This window comes from Salmo trutta, chromosome 12 (assembly GCF_901001165.1).
Source record: "Salmo trutta chromosome 12, fSalTru1.1, whole genome shotgun sequence".
Taxonomy (NCBI): domain Eukaryota; kingdom Metazoa; phylum Chordata; class Actinopteri; order Salmoniformes; family Salmonidae; genus Salmo; species Salmo trutta.
Window position 1 is genome coordinate 88,970,013 of NC_042968.1, and position 20,791 is coordinate 88,990,803.

The 20,791-nt window shown below is 45.1% G+C and overlaps 1 protein-coding gene across 1 annotated transcript in view; it reads right to left on the bottom strand.

Annotated features, from left to right (window-relative positions):
• Positions 1-526: 526 nt before the first annotated feature.
• The window catches only part of LOC115204625 (protein furry homolog), a gene marked incomplete at its 5' end in the record, with an annotated part of 87,158 nt that continues 66,893 nt past the window's right edge, over positions 527-20,791 (bottom strand). The window contains 7 exon segments of the mRNA XM_029770296.1: positions 527-3,250; positions 3,498-3,721; positions 4,621-4,731; positions 8,051-8,134; positions 11,090-11,188; positions 14,576-14,725; positions 14,913-15,117. Coding sequence (XP_029626156.1) covers positions 2,992-3,250; positions 3,498-3,721; positions 4,621-4,731; positions 8,051-8,134; positions 11,090-11,188; positions 14,576-14,725; positions 14,913-15,117 — 1,132 coding nt within the window.

A 20,791-nucleotide genomic window follows, 5' to 3' on the forward strand; every position in this document is an offset into this window, starting at 1 on the left:
TATCCTACTCTGAGCCTTCCCACATGGCAGGCTAAACAACACTATGCCTCAGAGGTAAAAGTTGACCTTAACCACATATCTAGGATCAGGTCAACCTTCCTCCAATCCTATCCACGGTTAGGGGCGGTGACACCAATCTGGCCATAGCTCTGTGGTAAGGTGGTGGTAAACTTGTTTCTTACCTGCCAAGGTCATGTCCATGTCTTAAATAGCCTGCCTCATAACTTTTATACTCTTTCCACCGTGATCAACTGAGTTACTACATTTTTTTTGTATATATTAAAAAAACTTATTGCAGCATTAACCTTTTTTCATGGATTTGCTTATTTTGCTGTGTTCATGAACTAGCTCATCTAATGCACTCTGCTACAAGTCGTGTAGATACAGCTGATATCAGGTCATTTACTGGTGTAATGCGGCTGTACGGGATTCCTTTAACAGGGCAACAAAGACATAACCGTGAGCTGTACGAATATTGATTCCTAATAACAGAAGTTAACCGAAAGGGCACGACGTGAAATAAAACTATTTTTGATGTCTTTATTTTGAGACATGGCATCAACTCAACGACTTCACAAAGCTTTAAAACTATTTACAAAGTGAACTGTCTTCCTCTACAACGTTTTAAAAATGTGCTTTTTTTTTTTTGGGATGCACACTTTCTCTCGCGCACACAAACCTTTGCACCTCATACAAATGCATCTTTCAGATAAAATAATCTATGAATACATTTCTAATACAAGTCATTACAATATACACATGCATGGCAGTTAATCAGTTTGAATTGAAGGAACGTGGGAAAAATCTCTAAAGCTGGTCAGGAGTAGGAAAGATCTTAATCGGGTATAAATAAGACTAAAGACTGACTGACTGAACTCGTGTCAAAAAGGAAAGTCTAATCACAAGTGACGGACCACCACAGGAAGTGTACATGGCCCTGTTCCAATACTTCAAAAAATGCATCCTTCCTTGGCCACTGATCAGACCTTACTAGTATCAAACCTCTGTATTTGAACCTTAGTCCTGTCCACCCTGGTCAGTGATTCCTTCAAGATAGGATGGAACTTAAAGTATTGGAACAGGGCCCAGCAGGTATTTGAACAGTAGCTCGTTTAGTTAAGAACATTAAACCAGTGAATATCGGCACATGTCCATGTGACAGTGGAGTATTTCAGGATTTGGTGTGTACAACTGTACTTTCCCCCCATGTCACAGCAGGTACACGCACATCACAATATAGGATGGTCACGGTAACAAATGGTGTGTATACGTAGACCCACAATTAATTGAATATGCTACAATGTATGGCCAGTGTGTACATACTAATCAATATAAGAGTCTAAGAGAGGCTCTGATTCACTACAGTAGTCTGAGGAGCTGGTTCACTAATACACAAGAAGCGTTCAGGTTCAAAACCAGGCAACAAGATTAAACACATGAATACTAGTCTGTGTCCTGTCTCTTCACACAATGCAGCACGCAGACGGATCCTAACAGTCTTTATCGTGAATGCCCCCTTCTGTCAAGTTGTGGAACTAAACATGGTCCAGGTAACCAATGCTAAGTAGAGGCCAGGGATTCTGTAACGGAACAGTAGATTCTAGAATACAGCATTCCTCTAGGTCAAGCAGTGCACATTTTCCCCTAAAGAAATTCTTTAAACAGTAGATACACACGTGGTGAGCGATACAACCTTCCAGTCCTCTATCTCTCTCTCTTTCACAGATAAACAGCATGATTGAATGTCTCTCAGTAGTAATGGCTCCTCTCCTCTCAGAAGTCCAGTGCAATAGAAGCCGTGACTCTGGGACATTCACCCACAGGTGAGGCATCAGGTAGTGGATCACCAGGTTACCTGGTGGTAACAGGTAGATACTTCATCCTAAGGTTTCACTGAGATCAGGTATTTTCATTCACAGGTTGAGTCTGATATCAGGTCAGGTAAATCCTCAGGTTCATCAGGTGTTTCAGGTATGTCCTTTGGTCTCTCGGGGACTTAGGTCTTTTAATCCACAGGTGTGGCCAGCATCATCAGGTGTGGTTGAGATCTTCAGGTGTGGTTGAGATCTTCAGGTATGGTCAGCATCATCAGGTGTGGTCAGCATCATCAGGTGTGGTTGAGATCTTCAGGTATGGTCAGCATCATCAGGTGTGGTTGAGATCTTCAGGTGTGGTTGAGCTCTTCAGGTATGGTCAGCATCAGGTGTGGTCAGCATCATCAGGTATGGCCAGCATCATCAGGTGTGGTCAGCATCATCAGGTGTGGCCAGCATCATCAGGTGTGGTCAGCATCATCAGGTATGGTCAGCATCAGGTGTGGTCAGCATCATAAGGTGTGGTCAGCATCATCAGGTGAGTCTATCAGGTATATTGACCCTCAGGTGTGAACACCAGAGGGTTGTTTAGGGTTCAGGAGCCCCCCCACTCTGAGTAGGGGCCGGACGGCGTGACCCACCTTCCCCAGGTAACGGGACAGGGGTGTACCACCCCCTCCGACGGCGCAGCAGCACCCCCAACCCGTCTCTGCACCTTGGGCTGGGTCGGGAGGAAGAGGAAGAGGAGGAAGGAGAGGGGCCAGACCTTGTGTGTCTAAGACTGGTTCTGGATGTGTGTACGGGGAGTACGGGAGGTGTGGTCCACAAGGTGGGATAGCAGGAAATGTGTGTGTGAGTGTGTGTGTGTGCGTAAGGTCGGGCAATGTGTGAGAGGCCTGATGTATGTTTGTGCACTCACGGTGGGGTGTGGAGAGGTCTGGGGGAGGCCAGTAGAAGTCTATGAGTAAGGGCAGAGTCCAGTCTATGGTTGAGCTGGAGGGAGAGGCCAGAAGTGAGGCTGGGTTTGGGGCAGTAGAGATGGTGGTGTTATGGTCGGGGGTAATAGCACCATCTGCGATGGGATCAGGGGCGGTAGGGGTGACAGGGAGGATGAGGCTTGTCGGGTCAAAGCTAATAAGGGTGGAGGAGGGGTACGAGGGGGGCTCCTGTGCTGCTGTCAGAGGCTTGTCCCTGAGGCCGAGGAGTCGGGGAGGTAGGTGTTGACCACCCGGTAGCCCTGAGCGCGGCGGATCATGTCCCGAATCTCCCCGTTGAGCTCCAGCAGCTTGGAACAGATAAGGCTGAGGTCCTGGCGGGACCCAACCAGGGCGATGGTCCCCGTCTGGCCCAGGGTCTGGTGTCGGAAGTAGACATTGAGGAGGGTCTGCACCTCACTCTCTGACCCACCGCCAAACACACCGTTAGGCCACAGCCTCCTGGAAGGGGGGAAGGGGGGTAGAGGAAGAGAGAAAAGGATCAGTGATCAAAATGAGTATTGTGAACGTTTTGTGATCTTTCTCAGTCTGTCTTTACACCACTGACGAGTACAGAGTTTTTATTCTTAGCACCATAACAAAATAGTGTGTGTGTGTGAATGTCTGTGTGTGTGTGACTGTTTGTGTGTGTGTGTGAATGTGTGTGTGAATATGTGTGTGTGTCTATGCATGCTATTTTGTATCTCACCTGCACTCGTGGATGTAGCGTATGGCCTTGCTGAACTCCTGGTTGTTGAGGCACTCCAGGATGGCTTGTACGGCTGCCTCGGAGGAGCTGAAGCTGGGCAGGGCGCCAGAGGCCTGGGTCTGGGTGTGGGCCATGTGTGTGTGTTCCAGGTTGCTAGCCACCGCTGCCTCTGCTGCTCTTAGACTGGTCTTCAGGTCACTCAGCTCTCGAGACATGTTTAGCAGCTACAGAGGGGAGAGAGGAAGGGAGAGGGGGGAGGGGGATGGAGAGGTGGTGGGAGGGAGGGAGGGAGGGAGAAGGGTAGCGAGAGATGGAGAGAGAGGAAGGGAGGCAGGGAGAGAGTGGGAGGGAGGCAGGGAGAGATGGAGGGAGGGGAGAGTGAGGTAGGGGGTAGAGAGGGGGCGAGAGGGAGGGGGAGACGGAGGGGAGAGGGAGGGGGGACGTGAGAGATGGAGAGATGGAGAGAGAGGAAGGGAGGCAGGGAGAGAGTGGGAGGGAGGCAGGGAGAGATGGAGGGAGGGGAGAGTGAGGTAGGGGGTAGAGAGGGGGCGAGAGGGAGGGGGAGACGGAGGGGAGAGGGAGGGGGGACGTGAGAGATGGAGAGATGGAGAGAGGGGCAAGGAGGAGAAGAGGGAGGGAAAGAGGGAGGGAGAGAGGGAGGGGAAGAGGGAAAGAGAGAGGGAGATGAGTGTGTGCCCATATGGGAAGAAATGCAAAACAGCTAAAATAATCTCTTGATTCACCTTCAACAGGTACACAACAGCTAAAATAATCTCTTCATTCACCTTCAACAGGTACACAACAGCTAAAATAATCTCTTGATTCACCTTCAACAGGTACACAACAGCTAAAATAATCTCTTGATTAACCTTCAACAGGTACACAACAGCTAAAATAATCTCTTGATTCACCTTCAACAGGTACACACCAGCTAAAATAATCTCTTGATTCACCTTCAACAGGTACACAACAGCTAAAATAATCTCTTGATTCACCTTCAACAGGTACACAACAGCTAAAAAAGCTGACTAACAAAATACATTGAGTGTGTGTGTTAGTCTGTCTGTGTATAGAACTGTCTCTGGGTCGCTTTCGAAGCATCCAATCGCAGTCCTTCTCTTACCTCAGGCACAGCGCTGACAGCGTGGACCTGTCCAATCAGCTTGCAGTAGGACTGGAAAAGGAGGAGCAGCTGGAAGTGAAGCTTGTAGAGACGCTGACACAGCTCCAGTTGCTGAGAGGAGAGAGAGGATGGATTTATAGACAGTACAGTACAGTACAGTAAAATACAGTACAGGACACACATACAATCCTCAATCTGAGCCATCTAAATCAATTCATACACAGTATTGTTGTGTTGGTTATATTGGCCGCAGTAGAATCAGCAGTTACTGAAAAGGAACACTAAAGGGTGAAGTGAGAAAACATAGTAGATCCTATTAAATCATAGTAGATCATAGTAGATCCTATTAAATCATAGTAGATCATAGTAGATCCTATTAAATCATAGTAGATCCTATTAAATCATAGTAGATCATAGTAGATCCTATTAAATCATAGTAGATCCTATTAAATCATAGTAGATCATAGCAGATCATATTAAATCATAGTAGATCATAGTAGATCCTATTAAATCACAGTAGAGCCTATTAAATCATAGTAGATCCTATTAAATCATAGTAGATCATAGTAAATCATAGTAGATCCTATTAAATCATAGTAGATCATAGTAAAACATAGTAGATCATAGTAGATCCTATTAAATCATAGTAGATCCTATTAAATCATAGTAGATCAAAGTAGATCCTATTAAATAATAGTAGATCCTATTAAATCATAGTAGATCCTGTTAAATCATAGTAGATCCTATTAAATCATAGTAGATCATATTAAATCATAGTAGATCATAGTAGATCATAATAAATCATAGTAGATCTTATTAAATCAAAGTAGATCATAGTAGATCCTATTAAATAATAGTAGATCATATTAAATCATAGTAATCATATTAAATCATAGTAGATCATAGTAGATTATAACAAATCATTGTAGATCATAGTAGATCCTATTAAATCAAAGTAAATCATAGTAGATCATATTAAATCATAGTAGATCCTATTAAATCATAGTAGATCATAGTAAATCATAGTCGATCATAGTAGATCCTATTAAATCATAGTAGATCATAGTAGATCCTATTAAATCATAGTAGATCCTATTAAATAATAGTAGATCCTATTAAATCATAGTAGATCATATTAAATCATAGTAGATCCTATTAAATCATAGTAGATCATATTAAATCATAGTAGATCATAATAGATCCTATTAAATCATAGTAGATCATAGTAGATCCTATTAAATCATAGTAGATCCTATTAAATCATAGTAGATCCTATTCAATAATAGTAGATCCTATTAAATCATAGTAGATCATATTAAATCATAGTAGATCATAGTAGATAGAACTTAGTAAAGGACTTAGTAAAAGACAGTAAAGGACTTAGTAAAGGACTTACTGCCAGAGATTCCATTTGCTACACAGCGAGAGAGCATGTTACGAGGCGAAAGAGAGAGAGGGAGGCGAGAAACACACATCAATCAAACACATGCAGTAGAGTAGAGTAGAGTATAGCACAGCATAGTATAGTATAGTGCATAGTATAGTGTATTGTAGCATAGTGGGCAGTATAGTATAGTGTGTAGTAGAGTATAGTATAGTGTATAATATAGTATAGTGCTGTGTATAGTATAGTATAGCATAGTATGTAGTATAGTATAGTGTGCAGTAGAGTATAGTGCATAGCATAGTGTATAGTATAGTGTAATATATAGTATAGCGTATAGTATAGTGCAGTGTGTAGTATAGTGTATAGCATAGTGCAGTGTATAGTATAGCGTATAGTGTATAATATAGTATAGTGCATAGTACAGTGCAGTTTATAGTATAGTATATAATATAGTATGTGGTATAGTATAGTGTGCAGTAGAGTATAGTGCTTAATATAATGTATAGTATAGTACAGTATAGTATACAGTATAGCATAGTGTATAATGTGGTGTATAGTATAGTATAGTGTGTAGTAGAGTATAGTGCAGTGCATTATAGTAGTGTATAGTATATAATATAGTGTGTAGTATCGCATAGTGTGTAGTATAGTGTGTAGTATAGTAAAGTGTGTAGTAGAGCATAGTGTATATTATAGTGTGTAGTAGAGTAGAGTATAGTGTATAGTATAGTGTATAGTTTAGTACAGTGTAGTATATAGTATAGTGTAGTGTATATAGTATAGTATATAGTACAGCATGTAGTATAGTGTATAATATAGTGTACAGTATAGTATATAGTATAGTGTGTTGTATAGCATATAGTAGTGTATGGTATAGTATATACTATAGTGTATAGTATTGTATATGGTATAGTGTATAGTATAGTATATAGTATATTGTATAGTGTGGTATATAGTATAGTGTATAGTATAGTGTAGTGTATAGTATATAGTATAGTATATAGTATCACATGTAGTAAAGTGTATATTATATTGTACAGTATAGTATATAGTATAGTGTGGTGTATAGTATATAGGAGTGTATGGTATAGTATATAGTATAGAGTATAGTATTGTATATGGTATAGTGTAGTGTATAGTATATTGTATATTGTATAGTGTGGTATATAGTATATGGTATAGTGCATAGTATAGTGTACAGTATGGTATATATCATTGTGTGTAGTGTATTGTATAGTATATAGTATACTATAGTATATAGTATAGTGCATAGTATAGTGCATAGTATTGTATATAGTATAGTGTATAGTATGCCGTGCCGTATATAGTATAGTGTATGGTGTATAGTATAGTGTGTAGTATGTTATAGTGTATAGCGTAGTGCATAGAGTACAGTGTATAGTATAGTGTGCAGTAGAGTATAGTATAGTGTAGTAGAGTATAGTGTATAGTGTGGTGAATAGTATAGAGCATAGTATATTGTATAGTACAGTGTGTAGTATAATGTAGTGTATAGTATAGTGTATAGTATAGTGCATAGTGGGGTATAGTATAGTGTGTAGTGTGCTGTATAGTATAGTGTATAGTATATAGTATAGTGTATTGTATAGTGTATAGTATAGTGTGTGGTAGAGTATAGTGTATTGTGTAGTGTATAGTGTAGTGTGTGGTAGAGTATAGTGTATTGTATAGTGTAGTGTGTGGTAGAGTATAGTGTATTGTGTAGTGTATAGTGTAGTGTATAGTATAGTGTGTGGCAGAGAATAGTGTGGTGTATAGTATAGAGTATAGTATAGTGTATAGTGTAGTGTATAGTGTATAGTAGTGTGTTGTATAGTATAGTGTATTGTGTAGTGTATAGTGTACTGTGTAGTTTATTATATAGTATAGTGTGTAGTATAGTATAGTGTATAGTCCCCATCAAAAACACCTAGAGAAAGAGGGTGAGTGAGAGTGTGAGAGAGAAGAGAGTGTGATCAGTTTATGGTTTTAAACTACAGTGAGACAGGTGCGTGTTGTCATGGGAACTTATTGACTCCTTACCTTCTCCTCTGAGTCTCCTGGCTGACAGGTAATCACGCCATCGCCAGGGCACCTGGGAAACGTGTCCTTACAGTTCCTCAGCCACTGGAAATTAAGAAGAGAAAGTGAAGGGGGGGGGGGGGGGAGAGGAGTGTTACTGATCAGGGCTTGTTAGACTGGGCTAGCGGGTCAAAATCTCAACTAACAGATTGTAGCGTACATTCTAGGCTTTTCTGTCAAGTACAACTGTAAACGCTATAGTGTCTCCTTATCATAAGGTTATCTGTAGCACCTTGGGTTTGAGAAAAGAGCTTTACAGATCAAAGTCATTACCGTTATGGGTAGTAGTGTCTTAAAGGGATACTTCAGGATTTTGGCAATGAGGCCCGTTACAGTGCATTAAGAAAAGTGTTCAGATCCCCTGACTTTTTCCACATTTTGTTACGTTACAGCCTTATTCTAAAATATATATATATTTTTAAATCCTTATCAATATACACACAATACCCCATAATGACAAAGCAAAAACTGCTGTTTAGACATTTTTGCAAATGTATTAAAAATAAAAAAACAGAAATACCTTATTTAAATAAGTATTCAGACCCTTTACTATGAGACTCGAAATTGAGCTTAGATCTTTCTACAACTTGATTGGAGTCCACCTGTGGTAAATTCAACTGATTGGGCATGATTTGGAAGGGCACACATCTGTTTATATAAGGTCCCACAGTTGACAGTGCATGTCAGGTGCTAAAACCAAGCCATGACATTGAAGGAATTGTCTGTAGAGCTCTGAGACAGGATTGTGTCGAGGCACAGATCTGGGGAAGGGTACCAAAAAATGTCTGCAGCACTGAAGGGCCCCAAAAACACAGTGGCCTCCATCATTCTTAAATGGAAGAATTTTGGAACCACCAAGACTCTTCCTAGAGCTGGCCGCCCGGCCAAACTGTTCAATCGGGGGGAAAGGGCCTTGGTCAAGGAGGTGACCAAGAACCCAATGGTCACTCTGACAGAGCTTCAGAGTTCCTCTGTGGAGATTGGAGAACCTTCCAGAAGGACAACCATCTCTGCAGCACTGCAGCAATCAGGCCTTTATGGTAGAGTGGCCAGACGGAAGCCACTCCTCAGTAAAAGGCACATGACAGCCCAAAAGGCACCTAAAGACTCTCAGACCATGAGAAACAAGATTCTCTGGTCTGATGAAACCAAGATTGAACTCTTTGACCTGAATGCCAAGCATCACGTCTGGAGGAAACCTGGCACCATCCCTACGGTGAAGCATGGTGGTGGCAGCATCATGCTGTGGGGATGTTTTTCAGCGGCAGGGACTGGGAGACTAGTCAGGATCGACTGAAAGATGAACGGAGCAAAGTACAGAGAGATCGTTGATGAAAACCTGCTCCAGAGCGCTCAGGACCTCAGACTAGGGCGAAGGTTCACCTTTCAACGGGACAACGACCCTAAGCACACAGCCAAGACAACGCAGGAGTGGCTTCGGGACAAATCTCTGAATGTCCTTGAGTGACCCAGCCAGAGCCCGGACTTGAACCTGATCGAATGTACCTCTGGAGAGATCTAAAAATAGCTGTGCAGCGACGCTCCCCATCCAACCTGACAGAGCTTGAGAGGATCTGCAGAGAAGAATGGGAGATACTCCCCGAATACAGGTGTGCCAAGCTTGTAGCATCATACCCAAGAAGACTCGAGGCTGTAATTGCTGCACAAGGCACTTCAACAAAGTACTGAGTAAAGGGTCTGAATACTTATGTGAATGTGATAATTCAGTTTTAGAGTTTTTATAAATTTGCCAAAATATCTAATAACCTGTTGTTGCTTTGTCATTATGGGGTATTGTGTGTAGATTGATGAGGAGAAAAAAATGATTGAATCAATTTTAGAATGAGGCTGTAACGTAACACTGTGGAAAAAGTCAAGGGGTCTGAATACTTTCCAAATGCACTGTATCTACTTCCCCAGAGTCAGATGAACTTGTGGATACCATTTGTATGTCTCTGTGTGTAGTATGAAGGAAGTTACAGGTAGTTTCATGAGCCAATGCTAACTAGCGTTAGCACAATGACTGGAAGTCTAAGGGTATCTACTAGCATTAGCATAAAAATGGTCTCCACAAGTTCATCTGATTCTGGGGAATTAGATAAAGGTTCTCATTGCCAAATCAATCAAAGTCAGTATCTTTATGGGTTGTAATGTCTAAACAGATCATAGTCAGTATCGGTATGGGTTGTAATGTCTAAACAGATCATAGTCAGTATCGGTATGGGTGGTAGTGTCTTAACAGCTCAAAGTCAGTATCGGTATGGGTTGTAATGTCTAAACAGATCATAGTCAGCATCGGTATGGGTTGTAATGTCTAAACAGATCATAGTCAGTATCGGTATGGGTTGTAATGTCTAAACAGATCATAGTCAGTATCGGTATGGGTGGTAGTGTCTTAACAGCTCAAAGTCAGTATCTTTATGGGTTGTAATGTCTAAACAGATCATAGTCAGCATCGGTATGGGTTGTAATGTCTAAACAGATCATAGTCAGTATCGGTATGGGTTGTAATGTCTAAACAGCTCAAAGTCAGTATCGGTATGGGTTGTAATGTCTAAACAGATCATAGTCAGCATCGGTATGGGTTGTAATGTCTAAACAGATCATAGTCAGCATCGGTATGGGTTGTAATGTCTAAACAGATCATAGTCAGTATCGGTATGGGTTGTAATGTCTAAACAGATCATAGTCAGCATCGGTATGGGTTGTAATGTCTAAACAGATCATAGTCAGCATCGGTATGGGTTGTAATGTCTAAACAGATCATAGTCAGCATCGGTATGGGTTGTAATGTCTAAACAGATCATAGTCAGTATCGGTATGGGTTGTAATGTCTAAACAGATCATAGTCAGCATCGGTATGGGTTGTAATGTCTAAACAGATCATAGTCAGCATCGGTATGGGTTGTAATGTCTAAACAGATCATAGTCAGCATCGGTATGGGTTGTAATGTCTAAACAGATCATAGTCAGTATCGGTATGGGTAGTTAGTGTCTTACTGAGACAGCGGCCTCTTCTCTGTTGTTGTAGGTGTCCAGATACTCCTGCAGCTCCAACACACTGAACTTCATCTTCTCTAGTAAACCATAGGAGATTATCTGGAGTGAGGGAACAGAAGAGGAGAGGAGAAGGATAGGAGAGGAGAGGCGGGAGGAGAGGAGCAGAGGAGAAAGAGGGGAGAGAAGGATAGGAGAGGTAGGAGGAGAGGAGAAGGATAAGAGAGAGGCGGGAGGAGAGGAGAGGCATAGGAGAGGCAGGAGGAGAGGAGGAGAAAGAGGGGCGAGAAGGAGAGGAGAGGTAGGAGGAGAGGAGAGGAGGGAGGAGAGGAGAAGGAGAGGGATAGGAAAGGAGAGGAGGAGAGGATAGGAGAGGAGAAGGATAGGAGAGTTGGGAGGAGAGGAGAAGAGAGGAGCGGAGAGGAGAGGAGAGAGGAGAGGAGAAGGAGAAAGAGAGGTGTAAGATGCGGGAGGAGAAGGAGAAAGAGAGGTGTAAGATGTGGGAGGGAAAGAGTTAAATATATAAGAAGTTGTTCATGTATCAACTAGAGTTCTCACCATACCAGAATTTAGACTTAAATACCAATACCAGGTTTACTATCAGGATTCTCCATACCGTCACCATACTCAATACCAAAACAATACCATGGCAAAAGAGAAGGCATTAACCAGAGACAGAGAACGGCAGTTGATGCAGACAGATACAATTTTGAGTTCAATATCATTAGATTTTCTAAAAATTACATCAACATTTTTTCAGACAGCCATGTACCGTAATTTCCGGACTATAAGCCGCAACTTTTTTCCCAGGCTTTGATCCTCGCGGCTTAAACAATGACGCGGCTAATATATGGATTTTTCCCGCTTTCAATTTTTTTTTCTAAAAAAAAACACATTCTGTGACGTGCTCAGTTTTTTGGCGGCATGAAGCTTTCATTAGACCAATGAAATTGCCGAACGAGTTAAGGTCAAACAACTTTTTTGTTTACTGTTTAGATTAAATCGAGCGCTCTCAAACTTCCCATCATTCTGATTACGGTAGTCATTTTGTCACCCTCATCATGGCAAAGACACGGAGAAATGCATATGATGCAGCTTTCAAGTTGAAGGCGATTGATCTGGCTGTTGGAAAAGGAAATAGAGCTGCTGCACGGGAGCTTGGTCTTAATGAGTCGATGATAAGACGTTGGAAACAGCAGCGTGAGGAATTGACTCAGTGCAAAAAGACAACTAAAGCTTACTGCTAATTTTTTATTTTTTGTTACAAGCCGTGTTTCGTTAAAGCCTATTTATTTTTGTTACAAGCCGTGTTTCGTTAAAGCCTATTTATTTTTGTTACAAGCCGTGTTTCGTTAAAGCCTATTTATTTTTGTTACAAGCCGTGTTTCGTTAAAGCCTATTTATTTTTGTTACAAGCTGTGTTTCGTTAAAGCCTGCGTAAAGTTCATTTGTTTCAATGTACCGGTAGGCACCTGCAGCTTATAGACATGTGCGGCTTATTTATGTTCAAAATATTTAAAAAAATTAAATTCAGTGGGTGCGGCTTATATTCAGGTGCGCTCAATAGTCCAGAAATTACGGTATGCATTAATGAATAAATTATACAATCATACAATTAATTTGACTTTGTTTTGTTTTTAACAATCTAACTACATAACAGCATAATGGTAATCATTTTATAGATAGAGGCGTTGTCGTGCCCTCTTCACGACTGTGTTGGTGTGTGTGGGCCAGGAAAATTCCGTCGAGATGTGGACACTGAGGAACTTGAAGCTCTCGACCCGCTCCACTACAGCCCCTTCGATGTGGTTGGGGGTGTGCCATAACCCTTAAAGAGTTATAGCCTGTATGGACTTTGTTTTGCGAACAAGAAATAACGGTTTCAACATTTCTACATGCCGTGTAGCATTACTCAAATGTGGGGCTCTAACATGATGCAGCCCAGACTCCCAGCCCAGACTCCCAGCCCAGACTCCCAGCCCAGACTCCCAGCCCAGATTCCCAGACTCCCAGCCTGGACTCCCATCCAGACTTCCAGTCCAGACTAGCAGTGGATAAGTGGAGCTAACATGATGCAGTCCAGACTCCCAGCGCAGACTCCCAGCCCAGACTCACAGACTCCCAGCGCAGACTCCCAGCCCAGACTCACAGACTCCCAGCCCAGACTCCCAGCGCAGACTCCCAGCCCAGACTCACAGACTCCCAGCGCAGACTCCCAGCCCAGACTCACAGACTCCCAGCCCAGACTCCCAGACTCCCAGCGCAGACTCCCAGCCCAGACTCACAGACTCCCAGCCCAGACTCCCAGACTCCCAGCCCAGACTCCCAGCCCAGACTCCCAGCGCAGACTCCCAGCGCAGACTCCCAGCCCAGACTCACAGACTCCCAGCGCAGACTCCCAGCTCAGATTCCCAGACTCCCAGCCTGGACTCCCATCCAGACTTCCAGTCCAGACTAGCAGTGGATAAGTGGAGCTAACATGATGCAGTCCAGACTCCCAGCGCAGACTCCCAGCCCAGACTCACAGACTCCCAGCGCAGACTCACAGACTCCCAGCCCAGACTCACAGACTCCCAGCCCAGACTCACAGACTCCCAGCCCAGACTCCCAGACTCCCAGCCCAGACTCCCAGACTCCCAGCCCAGACTCACAGACTCCCAGCCCAGACTCACAGTCTCCCAGCCAGACTCCCAGCCCAGACTCACAGACTCCCAGCCCAGACTCACAGACTCCCAGCCAGACTTCCAGACTCCCAGCCCAGACTCCCAGACTCCCAGCCCAGACTCCCAGACTCCCAGCCAGACTTCCAGACTCCCAGCCCAGACTCACAGACTCCCAGCCCAGACTCCCAGACTCCCAGCCAGACTCCCAGACTCCCAGCCAGACTCCCAGACTCCCAGCCAGACTTCCAGACTCCCAGCCAGACTCCCAGACTCCCAGCCAGACTCCCAGACTCCCAGCCCAGACTCACAGACTCCCAGCCCAGACTCCCAGACTCCCAGCCAGACTCCCAGACTCCCAGCCAGACTCCCAGACTCCCAGCCCAGACTCCCAGACTCCCAGCCCAGACTCCCAGCCCAGACTCCCAGACTCCCAGCCCAGACTCCCAGACTCCCAGCCCAGACTCCCAGACTCCCAGACTCCCAGACTCCCAGCCCAGACTCCCAGACTCCCAGCCAGACTTCCAGTGGGTAAGTGGAGCAGACAGGGTGTGTGCTATAATGGGTGTAGGCAGGCTGTGCTGATAAAGGCTTGATCCATGACACATTTGACAGAAGAACTGAAAGTAACAAATTATAGTACGAAAAAGTACAGACGTTTTGGTATACCGTGCAACACTAGTACCAACTCATACCTAAAAGTTAGACATTACTTACTGATTACAATCAATGGACATTATTGTTTGATATTTCTATGAAAACACCAAATAAATTGCTATATTTTCAGTCATACAAATGCTATGGTTTGAGTGGAGTCAGCCCTACTCACCGTATCAGCGTCTACGTAGAGCGTGGGGCAGTCGGAACACGTTGTCAACATGTCAGATGACCTCACGAACTTTGACCCGATGCCCCTCAGGCCGTCTCCTAGGTAACCAGCGGCGTCACTGGTCAGGGAACAGAACTTAGTCTGGATGTTCTGAGAAGAGAGCGAGAGAGAGAGAAAGAAAGAAAGAAAGAGGAGACATTTAATGTTATATAAAACAGTTACACCAATAACGTCATCCCCAATGACTGTTACACCAATGACTGCATAGAACTTTCCAGAGTTTGATCAGTTGATTTATTGATTGACTGACTGACTGATCAATCAACTGATGGATTACCTGGAAGAGCGATGAGAAGACGTGGAAAGTATAGACGGCACAGGATCCGTCTGAGTCGGTTACCAGCTGGTTGATATGGCAACGCCATGCCTCCTCTGCGTCGTCACAAACAGTGGGCTGGAACGCAGCCAAGATGGCGGAGAAGAACGGTGAGGGGGGAGGAGGAAAACCAAGGTCCTCCAGGTCATCCACGTCATCACGGAGACTGTCAACACAGCAACGGGACAGACAAGAATTGGACAGGCACACAGTAAGTTAGACATTGATTTAGGAGTGATACAACCACTACTCATTGATATAGGAGTGATATCACCACTACTCATTGATTTAGGAGTGATACAACCACTACTCATTGATTTAGGAGTGATACAACCACTACTCATTGATATAGGAGTGATATCACCACTACTCATTGATATAGGAGTGATATCACCACTACTCATTGATATAGGAGTGATATCACCACTACTCATTGATATAGGAGTGATATCACCACTACTCATTGATTTAGGAGTGATATCACCACTACTCATTGATTTAGGAGTGATATCACCACTACTCATTGATTAGGAGTGATGCAACCACTACTCATTGATTTAGGAGTGATACAACCACTACTCATTGATTTAGGAGTGATACAACCACTACTCATTGATATAGGAGTGATACAACCACTACTCATTGATTTAGGAGTGATACAACCACTACTCATTGATATAGGAGTGATACAACCACTAATCATTGATTTAGGAGTGATACAACCACTACTCATTGATTAGGAGTGATACAACCACTACTCATGACCGCAAACTATGGCAGTAGTAGTCATATTGTTATCAGTAGTAGTCATATTGTTATCAGTAGTAGTCATATTGTTATCAGTAGTAGTGTAAAGGGATTTATATGTTTTAATGTAATGATTAAATAATTCTACCCTGAGACTTAACTATTAGGGATATGGTCTATATAGCATGTAGAATGAGTAACTAAAATGTTAAGCATAAATCTAACGAGGTTGGACTGGAAACGAGAAGAATGTGTGTCTGTGTGTTTAAGTAAACACCAAGAACTTTTAAACTGTGGTTGACCTGACCTAGCTTGAACTCTGAGGGTTTATGAGATGAAGTCCCCTCAAGGTTTCCCTAATCTCAGAAGAATGAAACAGTCGTCTGGGTAATGATCTACAGTGTTAAGAGATCTGGGGCCTTAATGTTTGTGTGTATGTGTGTGCGTAAATACGGAGTGGTATATAATCGATGTCTCTGTACAATGGACTTCAGAACGGTCTCGTGAATAAACACTTCTGATTCTTGTAAGCTGGGCCTTCGTCTGTTTCATTCAACCAGAATCTCACACATTCTGGGTGGCAGACTGAGTATTTTAAATGAAGTTAACATTGAGAACATAATTCTCGTAACAAGTAGTCATATTGTTATCAGTAGTAGGGCTCTATAGGTTTCTGGTCCTGGTTGCTATGTGTGTGTGTGTGTTCCAGTACCTGGGCAGACAGCTAGCAGGGCTCTATAGGTTTCTGGTCCTGGTTGCTATGTGTGTGTGTGTGTGTTCCAGTACCTGGGCAGACAGCTAGCAGGGCTCTATAGGTTTCTGGTCCTGGTTGCTATGTGTGTGTGTGTGTGTTCCAGTACCTGGGCAGACAGCTAGCAGGGCTCTATAGGTTTCTGGTCCTGGTTGCTATGTGTGTGTGTGTGTTCCAGTACCTGGGCAGAAAGCTAGCAGGGCTCTATAGGTTTCTGGTCCTGGTTGCTATGTGTGTGTTCCAGTACCTGGGCAGACAGCTAGCAGGGCTCTATAGGTTTCTGGTCCTGGTTGCTATGTGTGTGTGTGTGTATGTGTTCCAGTACCTGGGCAGACAGCTAGCAGGGCTCTATAGGTTTCTGGTCCTGGTTGCTATGTGTGTGTTCCAGTACCTGGGCAGACAGCTAGCAGGGCTCTATAGGTTTCTGGTCCTGGTTGCTATGTGTGTGTGTGTTCCAGTACCTGGGCAGACAGCTAGCAGGGCTCTATAGGTTTCTGGTCCTGGTTGCTATGTGTGTGTGTGTGTTCCAGTACCTGGGCAGACAGCTAGCAGGGCTCTATAGGTTTCTGGTCCTGGTTGCTATGTGTGTGTGTGTGTGTGTTCCAGTACCTGGGCAGACAGCTAGCAGGGCTCTATAGGTTTCTGGTCCTGGTTGCTATGTGTGTGTGTGTGCTCCAGTACCTGGGCAGACCGCTAGCAGGGCTCTATAGGTTTCTGGTCCTGGTTGCTATGTGTGTGTGTGTGTTCCAGTACCTGGGCAGACAGCTAGCAGGGCTCTATAGGTTTCTGGTCCTGGTTGCTATGTGTGTGTGTGTGTGTGTATGTGTTCCAGTACCTGGGCAGACAGCTAGCAGGGCTCTATAGGTTTCTGGTCGCTATGTGTGTGTTCCAGTACCTGGGCAGACAGCTAGCAGGGCTCTATAGGTTTCTGGTCCTGGTTGGTATGTGTGTGTGTGTTCCAGTACCTGGGCAGACAGCTAGCAGGGCTCTATAGGTTTCTGGTCCTGGTTGCTATGTGTGTGTGTGTTCCAGTACCTGGGCAGACAGCTAGCAGGGCTCTATAGGTTTCTGGTCCTGGTTGCTATGTGTGTGTGTGTGTTCCAGTACCTGGGCAGACAGCTAGCAGGGCTCTATAGTTCTCTGGTCCTGGTTGCTATGTGTGTGTGTGTGTTCCAGTACCTGGGCAGACAGCTAGCAGGGCTCTATAGGTTTCTGGTCCTGGTTGCTATGTGTGTATGTATCTGTTCCAGTACCTGGGCAGACAGCTAGCAGGGCTCTATAGGTTTCTGGTCCTGGTTGCTATGTGTGTGTTCCAGTACCTGGGCAGACAGCTAGCAGGGCTCTATAGGTTTCTGGTCCTGGTTGCTATGTGTGTGTGTGTGTGTGTGTGTGTGTGTGTGTGTGTGTGTGTGTGTGTGTGTGTTCCAGTACCTGGGCAGACAGCTAGCAGGGCTCTATAGGTTTCTGGTCCTGGTTGCTATGTGTGTGTATGTGTTCCAGTACCTGGGCAGACAGCTAGTAGGACTCTATAGGTCTCTGGTCCTGGTTGCTATGTGTGTGTGTGTTCCAGTACCTGGGCAGACAGCTAGCAGGGCTCTATAGGTTTCTGGTCCTGGTTGCTATGTGTGTGTGTGTGTGTGTGTGTTCCAGTACCTGAGCAGACAGCTAGCAGGGCTCTATAGGTTTCTGGTCCTGGTTGCTATGTGTGTGTGTGTGTTCCAGTACCTGGGCAGACAGCTAGCAGGGCTCTATAGGTTTCTGGTCCTGGTTGCTATGTGTGTGTGTGTATCTGTTCCAGTACCTGGGCAGACAGCTAGCAGGGCTCTATAGGTTTCTGGTCCTGGTTGCTATGTGTGTGTGTGTGTTCCAGTACCTGGGCAGACAGCTAGCAGGGCTCTATAGGTTTCTGGTCCTGGTTGCTATGTGTGTGTGTGTGTTCCAGTACCTGGGCAGACAGCTAGCAGGGCTCTATAGGTTTCTGGTCCTGGTTGCTATGTGTGTGTGTGTGCGTTCCAGTACCTGGGCAGACAGCTAGCAGGGCTCTATAGGTTTCTGGTCCTGGTTGCTATGTGTGTGTGTGTGTGTGTGTGTGTTCCAGTACCTGGGCAGACAGCTAGCAGGGCTCTATAGGTTTCTGGTCCTGGTTGCTATGTGTGTGTGTGTGTGTGTGTGTTCCAGTACCTGGGCAGACAGCTAGCAGGGCTCTATAGGTTTCTGGTCCTGGTTGCTATGTGTGTGTGTGTTCCAGTACCTGGGCAGACAGCTAGCAGGGCTCTATAGGTTTCTGGTCCTGGTTGCTATGTGTGTGTGTGTTCCAGTACCTGGGCAGACAGCTAGCAGGGCTCTATATGTTTCTGGTCCTGGTTGCTATGTGTGTGTGTCTGTTCCAGTACCTGGGCAGACAGCTAGCAGGGCTCTATAGGTTTCTGGTCCTGGTTGCTATGTGTGTGTGTGTGTTCCAGTACCTGGGCAGACAGCTAGCAGGGCTCTATAGGTTTCTGGTCCTGGTTGCTATGTGTGTGTGTGTGTTCCAGTACCTGGGCAGACAGCTAGCAGGGCTCTATAGGTTTCTGGTCCTGGTTGCTATGTGTGTGTATGTGTTCCAGTACCTGGGCAGACAGCTAGCAGGGCTCTATAGGTTTCTGGTCCTGGTTGCTATGTGTGTGTGTGTTCCAGTACCTGGGCAGACAGCTAGCAGAGCTCTATAGGTTTCTGGTCCTGGTTGCTATGTGTGTGTGTGTGTGTGTTCCAGTACCTGAGCAGACAGCTAGCAGGGCTCTATAGGTTTCTGGTCCTGGTTGCTATGTGTGTGTGTGTATCTGTTCCAGTACCTGGGCAGACAGCTAGCAGGGCTCTATAGGTTTCTGGTCCTGGTTGCTATGTGTGTGTGTGTGTTCCAGTACCTGGGCAGACAGCTAGCAGGGCTCTATAGGTTTCTGGTCCTGGTTGCTATGTGTGTGTGTGTGTTCCAGTACCTGGGCAGACAGCTAGAAGGGCTCTATAGGTTTCTGGTCCTGGTTGCTATGTGTGTGTGTGTGTGTGTGTTCCAGTACCTGGGCAGACAGCTAGCAGGGCTCTATAGGTTTCTGGTCCTGGTTGCTATGTGTGTGTGTGTGTGTGTGTTCCAGTACCTGGGCAGACAGCTAGCAGGGCTCTATAGGTTTCTGGTCCTGGTTGCTATGTGTGTGTGTGTGTGTGTGTTCCAGTACCTGGGCAGACAGCTAGCAGGGCTCTATAGGTTTCTGGTCCTGGTTGCTATGTGTGTGTGTGTTCCAGTACCTGGGCAGACAGCTAGCAGGGCTCTATAGGTTTCTGGTCCTGGTTGCTATGTGTGTGTGTGTTCCAGTACCTGGGCAGACAGCTAGCAGGGCTCTATAGGTTTCTGGTCCTGGTTGCTATGTGTGTGTGTGTGTTCCAGTACCTGGGCAGACAGCTAGCAGGGCTCTATAGGTTTCTGGTCCTGGTTGCTATGTGTGTGTGTGTTCCAGTACCTGGGCAGACAGCTAGCAGGGCTCTATATGTTTCTGGTCCTGGTTGCTATGTGTGTGTGTCTGTTCCAGTACCTGGGCAGACAGCTAGCAGGGCTCTATAGGTTTCTGGTCCTGGTTGCTATGTGTGTGTGTGTGTTCCAGTACCTGGGCAGACAGCTAGCAGGGCTCTACTGGTTTCTGGTCCTGGTTGCTATGTGTGTGTGTGTGTTCTAGTACCTGGGCAGACAGCTAGCAGGGCTCTATAGGTTTCTGGTCCTGGTTGCTATGTGTGTGTATGTGTTCCAGTACCTGGGCAGACAGCTAGCAGGACTCTATAGGTCTCTGGTCCTGGTTGCTATGTGTGTGTGTGTTCCAGTACCTGGGCAGACAGCTAGCAGGGCTCTATAGGTTTCTGGTCCTGGTTGCTATGTGTGTGTGTGTGTGTGTGTGTGTTCCAGTACCTGAGCAGACAGCTAGCAGGGCTCTATAGGTTTCTGGTCCTGGTTGCTATGTGTGTGTGTGTGTTCCAGTACCTGGGCAGACAGCTAGCAGGGCTCTATAGGTTTCTGGTCCTGGTTGCTATGTGTGTGCGTATATCTGTTCCAGTACCTGGGCAGACAGCTAGCAGGGCTCTATAGGTTTCTGGTCCTGGTTGCTATGTGTGTGTGTGTGTTCCAGTACCTGGGCAGACAGCTAGCAGGGCTCTATAGGTTTCTGGTCCTGGTTGCTATGTGTGTGTGTATCTGTTCCAGTACCTGGGCAGACAGCTAGCAGGGCTCTATAGGTTTCTGGTCCTGGTTGCTATGTGTGTGTGTGTGTTCCAGTACCTGGGCAGACAGCTAGCAGGGTTCTATAGGTTTCTGGTCCTGGTT